At 51.8% G+C, this 7,519-nt stretch overlaps 2 protein-coding genes across 2 annotated transcripts; one reads left to right on the top strand and one right to left on the bottom strand.

Annotated features, from left to right (window-relative positions):
* Positions 1 to 3,029: 3,029 nt before the first annotated feature.
* On the top strand, positions 3,030 to 4,182 carry CkaCkLH20_09502 (uncharacterized protein; the record flags this gene model as incomplete). Its single annotated transcript, XM_038892217.1, has 6 exons — positions 3,030 to 3,289; positions 3,340 to 3,362; positions 3,424 to 3,788; positions 3,845 to 3,885; positions 3,934 to 3,986; positions 4,094 to 4,182. 6 exons carry the CDS (start codon positions 3,030 to 3,032, stop codon positions 4,180 to 4,182), a joined length of 831 nt encoding a protein of 276 aa, XP_038742453.1.
* A 1,054-nt stretch (positions 4,183 to 5,236) lies between these two features.
* CkaCkLH20_09501 (uncharacterized protein) lies at positions 5,237 to 6,520 on the bottom strand (the record flags this gene model as incomplete). The annotated part of the gene is made up of 3 exons (XM_038892216.1): positions 5,237 to 6,032; positions 6,087 to 6,301; positions 6,350 to 6,520. 3 exons carry the CDS (start codon positions 6,518 to 6,520, stop codon positions 5,237 to 5,239), a joined length of 1,182 nt encoding a protein of 393 aa, XP_038742452.1.
* Positions 6,521 to 7,519: the final 999 nt, after the last annotated feature.

The following is a 7,519-nucleotide window of genomic DNA, read 5'->3' as shown; positions in this document are numbered from 1 at the left end:
GGGTATACCTTTCCGAATCAATATCGTCTACGTGTTCTGGCCTCGTCAGAGCCAGATAATCCGTATGTACCACAGGTGCCTCAGACAAGGCACAGATACATATCCACAGCGGACACCACATCGTATAGCTATATCATGACTACATATTTAATGGGCGAGACCTGCGGCAGTAAAGATCCCCTAACCCGACTCATCGAAGACAGTTCGGGAGAATACGCCGGATCTGAGGTTCGCAATATCCTGAACTAATAGACTGCTTGTAAGACAAACATTGACGGGTTTAATCAGACGTCATGACCTAAATTCGCTCGAAGAGCTGAGAACGTTTTCGACACGAACTGGGAAGAGCCAGTTCGATTTATAAGTGTGCCCGGGCTTGAGACTAGCGCAGCTCTTAGGTTATACATGGCTGTTCAAGAAATTTCAGATAACATTTGCGTACTGTATGAAGCCACCTGTTTGATCCAATCCACGGTTGGGAACTTGGAGTCCGGTGAATACGAATTGTCATTATGATTGGCATCGAAGTCTAGACTATGAGATCAAGTTGTTTCTTAATATGAGCCCCTGCCAAATCTACATGTACATGTATGTAGCCAAATCGCCGTAATCAAGACCACAACTTTCATACGAAAAGAAGCCTCAGTATAGAAAACTTGAACGGGTCTTTGCTTCGTTGTCGTCATTTCATGATAGCTTTTCTCCAGCCTTACTACGCGAGGCTCTGAGTCTGCGTGGCCGCCTGGACCTTCGTATGCTGCATATATATACAGCTGCATGCTTTCAATTATATGACTCCAATCAAGGCAACCCTCTAAAACTGAGAATTCCAATGAAAAAGCACACCGTGGAAGTCCAGAAAATTTCTTCAGACGAAGTTGCTAACGAGGAGAAACTTAAGAACATCGTTGACCGGAGCTCTCCGCTATGTCGGCCCCCGTTCCACTGGAGCACGCCGATCCGACGTCAGCTATGACCACATGATCGTAGGTAAATGTGGACAGCAAAAGAAGCTTGAATCAAGTTCCGCTGGAGCGATCCGCAAAGGTGGAGGGTTGGGTGGGAAGCCATAGAAAGATGGTGGATCAGCAGCAGGATGAACCGCTCAAGTTTCTTGAATAGCAGGCTCTCTCATGAACAGGCATTGTGAAGACAACAGACGATTGTGGTTCTGCTTAGAAGATTTAACAGACCAAAGTTTTTCCACGTTGACAAAAGTGTAAATCATGGTTCCAACGTCATGGACGATATGGGAACGTTTTAGTCAAAAACCTCAAAACCCTACGATTGTCCAATATACTTCCACAACTGACGACATGTTATGTGCTGCGTTATCCGTCAGCATTGCTGGAAATAGCTTCAGAGTTACTTAAAGTACGACCATATTTGTATGCGGACGGATGCTCTATTCAGCTTATCGGACTTCTCTAGACAACCGCCTAAACCTGTTGCGGACTGCGGAAACAGTATCAACAACGTTTTCACTGTTTCGAGGGGCAGGTCACCAGCCCGAAGAGCACACATAACCAAGTTTTTAATTAGTGTTCGTAATATGTGACAACCTTTTCCACCCCGGAAGGCAACGGCCATGTTTATCTACACGGCAGATCTACCCGTGGGGAACTTCTGCCCTCCACTCACCATAGCTTTCGACGTCATCGCAACTTCACATACTCGAGTCATGGGCGGGACGATCCTTCACGCTTTCTGCTCAACCCAGAGTAATGCCGTGTTATCTTCAGGCCACGGAACCAAGCCGTCAAACAGATAGGACAACGCGAAACGGACAGTGAAGCTTGGCCGGCAAATGCGCCCCACAACCCGTTCAACTCGGTCTTGATTAGTACGCGATGCCGTTGCCGTTTCGTGCCGTCCAGAGTCGGTGCCGGAGAACACTTGGAACGAACCCCTTTGTGGTCGTGGAGCATACTCCAATGACGACAATCGAGAACCCTGACTCGCATTTTGACGCTAAAACAATCGCACCCTCGTGCTGATCTCGATTGGAGTGACGCACGTTCCTGCGAGAACAAAGCTTATTTCCCCCGCGCAGTCGAGGGGGCCCTTTGCTCCGGCATCTCGTTGTCTCTGCGTCTGTGTTGTCGGCCCGGACATCTTGGACTGGTATACATGAGCACAGGGCGGACAGTTCACCGCTGTTACGGCTTAGATAAACCGTTTTCATTACCTGATAGTTTGAGTACGTTGTGTCCCGTTTCTTGGCGGGCATCTAGAAGCTGTGGCTTGAAGAGGTTTGAGCGTTGGTGAAGCCGGGTCAACCGGTCTCTTGTCCGATCCCCGTCCGTCAGCCCGTAGTTGTTCCAACGGGCGATAATCAACGGCCTTGCTCTCCCGGCAGCTCGAGATATCTAGTCCAGGGCAGCCCGGCATTGACTGACGGAGATCATCGTTGCAGCCCTCTCACTTGGAACGTGGTGGCGAACCCCTATGTACCCCAAAGGCAACCCGAGAGTTCATTTGCCGGCCACACATCGGCTTCGCGGAAAGCGTGTCCCGTCTATGAGTAACCAGAAGAGGGCGAAAATCTGCCATTCAATCTTGGCAACCCGCTCAAACGAGCAGAGTCTGAACGCTTCCCACCGGCAACTTGACGCCTGCAGGGTCCAAGGTTATCCAATCCGGATCTAGCACTGACGTTCCCGAGTCGGGGAAAGGCGGCCGTTTGCTTTGTAAGGCCGTCATTGCGCCTAATGTCGCACCGCACCTCTTGGAAAATAAACTCTGACGACCTGCCACCAGACACCGGCTTACTTTCTGGAATGCTAGATTGCCCATTCGCTATCGCAAATTAGCGCGTGCTGAAGTTCCGATGAGCGGCGGTCAATGGGTTCCAGGCCTTCATATGGACTGCTCGCGCCCCTGCATCTCGCACGCATCACGAAAAGCTTGTCTTTTCCACCCAGGTTTTCTTCCCCTCTTCGAGTCCCTGAGTTTCAGTCGGGGATGAAGGCGGACCTCGCGTCCACGATCCTTCAATCGACCGATGAACAACGAAATACGGATCGATAATGGCGGGAACTCTCGTCCCCCCGTGGTATGAGGAGCATCCTCCCTCGATCAACGACATGAACGTCGCGAGCATGTTCTGGGGATTCACACTTGGAGTCGGGCTGTGGAGCGGAGTGAAGGGATACCGACAGACTTTGGCCAGTTGGAAAAGGATACACCGGGTCAACGCGTACGTCTGGCTTATATGGGCGGAATGGATCTCCAGTATGGTCATTGGCATCATTTCGTGGTGCTATCTGACCGGAAGAATTGAGACCAGGTATGGACTACTCGATTGTGTTTGGCGTAACATTGCTGACCTGTTTCCAGTTTCGAGTACTTCTTCCTCCTCCGTAAGTTCTGTCAGTCGAACCGAATACGATGAAACATACACTGACAACGCGACCGGCGCAGTCGTTCTCTGGTCTATTCAGGTACAATGTCTCGTGCAAATCATCATCAACCGGATCGCAATCTTGATGCCGATACAATCGCAAGCGAAGAGGCTGAAATGGGGTGTTTTCGCCATCATCCTCGCCATCAATATCAGCGTCTTTTGTATCTGGCTACCCGCCCGACTCCAGATAAACAAGACCTACATTCACGTTAACGAGATTTGGGACCGGGTTGAGAAAGGTATCTTCCTGCTTGTCGACGCAAGCCTCAACCTCACTTTCATCTACTTGGTCAAGTCACGGTTGATAGCCAACGGTTTGACCAAGTATACGCGCCTTTTTAACTTCAATCTCTGCATGATTGCGGTTTCAATGTCACTGGACGTAAGTTTGACTGGAACAAAGCGTGGAGCGGAACATTCTGACAAGTCTGAACCCAGATCATCCTCATAGCGTTGATGTCTCTACCGAATACTCTAATGTTTGTAAGCCCCAAGACGTAAACAGAATGCATGCTAACGAGGACTAGTTATGCGCAATTTCATCCACTAGCCTACCTCCTCAAACTACATATCGAGATGGGTATGGCGGATCTCATCGCCAAGGTCGTCAGGGAATCCCACTCGATGAACGCGCATCTGGCATCACGACGGGACAGCAACGAAGCCACACCTAACGCGAACCCAAAGAAATCGTCGTTCTCCAGATCAACCGGATCGAGGTCGAGGAGGTTTTCAATGCCGTACCTCGGAGCCCAATTTATGTTGACGTCAACTGAGCCGACGTCGAAACGAAACTCGGGAGAAGAGCCTGCCGACCGCAATCCGGGGCAGCAAGAAAGCTCAGCATCAGCGAGTACATTACCGCCCGAACGTAGTAGGAGACCACAGACCCTCTCTCGTCGCACGACGGCCCCCATAGGCCTTGCGACACTCAACACAACTCGACAGTCTGACGCTAGCCACCACGAACCGGATTCGGGAAGTACCATAGTGGACCACGAAGCGGCGGAGTATGTTTGATGACCGATTCGGGAGACTCATGATACCCCAGGAGTTTAGGACACGGGAAAAGGTTCAGGAGCTGAACAAGGTATTCCATTTGGTTTGGATGGCGTCGGTCCACGTGGTCGGTTGGTTACCAAGGCGTCTCACGGAGTTTCTTAGATACATGCCTAGCTGTGATCTTGCAATGGCAGCCCTTTTTCTGTTTTAATGTTTACTCTCTTCGTCTAAAAGCTCAGTTTTCGCCATTCACGAACCTCAGCTAGTCAGCCGACCAGGTATGAAGTGCACCAGGCGCTAGGAGTAGTATATCCACTTCAAGTGGAACACGGCGTTGTGGCAGAGTGGTCTAATGCGCAAGACTAGAAATCTTGTTCCTTCGGGAGCGTCTGTTCGAATCAGGCCAACGTCGAGATTTCATTTTTGAAGTCATTGTCAGCTTCTCGCTCAAGTTGAGTGACTTTTTGACAGCGACTTGTGTTACACTTTTGAACATCGTCTAGATGGACACGAGGATGCCCACTGTCGCATCCAATCATGCATACCTAGGTATGTAAGTAAAAATGTGGAAGAATCGGACTCATTGCCTTGCTTACTGCCCAACTAGACCAGATTCCGCTGATACTGCCTTCAATTGCATCCAAACCTTCGGTATCGTACCGAGGGCGCACGAGTCAGACCTCTACAAATTGGACGAACCTCGGGCTTAAAGAAGACTGAACCAAACCCAGCAACGATCGCCCAGTATTTCACAACTTGGTATTTCTATGAAGCGAAATGAAATCTCTAAAAAACAATAAACGCCTACCCACATCCGTCTAGTGCTCCTCATACTTCATCAGGGTATTGGTCGACAAAATCCGTCCTTCCTTCCAGCAACGCGTCGGCATTCAACCTCACGCTCCACCTCACCATGTCCGTCATGCTCTGTTCCCGGAAACCATCGCCGTGGTTTCCGATGTCACTCATGGAACTCAGAGGGCCTGCAGCGCGGTGATGGTGAAAGAGCGCCGGCTGCGTCGTCAAGCAGTTGTGAGGCTTTCTGCCCTTGGCACCCTCGCAGAAGAATCTCAGCAGAATATCGACAGCATCGCTGACGTCCTTCAGCGCAACCTCCTGCAACAACCTCCTTGCACCCTTCTGGCTCACCGCGTAGCCCAACGTGCAAACACCCTCCTGCGCATGGTGCACCGCGCGCGTGTGCTCCGGGTACTGCTCTTTCAGCGTGAAGGGGATGTTGAACGTCCAAAGGTTCTTCTTCGGGGCGACGGTGACATCGTTCGTGTGGATGATGCGGGCTTTCGGCACTGTCCTGCTATCCTCGAAGGGGAAGTGCATGCCGCAGTGGCCGATCCAGAGGAGGTCCCAATCGTCGCCATACGGGGAGTGCTTCGGGGGAACGGTGGCCGGGAGGTGCTCAAAGGGAATGTCCGGCAGCCGTCCTGGGGTGTTCTCGGACGGCATCGGGTATGTGGGATCGACGTAGGACAGAGGCGCCTCCGCCAGCGGCTGTGTAAGCGCCTGAGACGATAGCGCGAAGTCGTGCAACTGATGTCTGATCCTGATGTCCCAGTCGACATCATCCTCGAGAATGAGAGCGGAGGACAGATTCCGGCGGACGATTCTGTGGCTGCGTGTCAGCAAACAGCGATTACCTTGGCGTGTTTGTGAGACTCACTCCCCGAGAGCGTTCATGTGCCCGCGCCAGCACCCAATAGCCCCGTTGTGTAGGCGGTCATGCTCGCTCGTCTTCGGGATCGCCTTGTCCGGCACTTGGTCACCAGGGACGCCGTCGACAAACTCGATTTCCATGTCGCTGAGAGCGGCCTGGAGGAGGACTCCATCTCGGCGGTCGGTTCTTGAGGGGAGGCCGATGACGAAAATCTTCTCAAACTTGACGTTGTCAGCACTGGCTCAATATTTACACCAGGAAACACTCACACCCAACGTGCTGTTGCCAATGTTGCTCATCAAATCCGGCAAGGATGAGCTGCGCCGCTGTCGGATCTGGCCGAGGAACGGATTGTGTAAGAAAAGCACGAGCGTAATGAACACGGCCCCGATGATGGCCAGGTCCCTCTTGGACGTCGGCCTGCCGGGCATGAAATGCATTTTCATGTCGTCTGGCTCAACACAGAAATGAATGAATGAAAGAAAGCAAAAGACCGGAAAATTTTGTCTTTCTGGCGCTGCCGCGAGTGCCGGGAGCCTTCTCTTAAAAACACGAGGACCAACGGCTGTTATCTGACTGCATGATGGGGCGGTTAATCAAATCTCAGCCCGGAGGGATGTATGGGGGCCGGAGGGACTAGCCCCCATTACCCAATTTTGCAAAAGAAGGCTTATTGATGGACGATCTTTTCAACGGGGCAGCCGGCAAGGCTTCTCGTCATCGTACGCCTCAGGACGCCCGCCGAGAGCAAACACGTCTTTAAGCGAGTTCCAAATTGGCGAGGAGATAAGGGAGCCGACATGAGAAGAAGAAAGGGGGAATGCCGCTGTTTGCTCGCCTCTCCGAGCTGAACGTGGTGAATGCTGTTGGTCCTCGACGCAGTCCTTGGCAACACGAAGCCGTTGGTGCAAGTTGGGTTAAGCATGCATGATGAGGTGGAGGACCGCGATTCGTGATTGGACCGTGCCGAGGACCCTGGTCCAAGACCCAGCTTAGTCCCACGAGCTCATTTATCAGCCCGCGTTCTGTTTTCCAAAGCAGGGCGATGGATTCTCGTTCGGAGTTATCCACATTTGGAGTTGTGCAGCAACTCTCAACTATGCTCATGAGTTTCAAGTCAGAGAGAAACCATAAACCGCCGGGAGACCAGCCAGGCACGCCGTTGGGAGCAGCAACTCAGTGCTTTCATTTTCTGACAGGCATGTGAGCCGATCGTGGGTCGCAAGACAGGCTGCAAATTACATTTCAAAAGCCTGCGGTTGTGGTTGGTCCAACTGAGCAGGGTGTTGAAGTTTGTTGCTCGAACATGATACCAACAGGTGGAGCTGCAACCCGATCCGTCGGATTCAGCACAGCCATGGCCACCAACAACTCGAAGCCACCGAATAAAATAACAATGCCAGAGTTGACGACTCTCCCGTCCGCTCACCTTGGTGAAG

Source organism: Colletotrichum karsti (assembly GCF_011947395.1).
Source record: "Colletotrichum karsti strain CkLH20 chromosome Unknown Scaffold34, whole genome shotgun sequence".
NCBI lineage: Eukaryota > Fungi > Ascomycota > Sordariomycetes > Glomerellales > Glomerellaceae > Colletotrichum > Colletotrichum karsti.
This window is presented reverse-complemented; position numbering and strand designations above follow the sequence as displayed.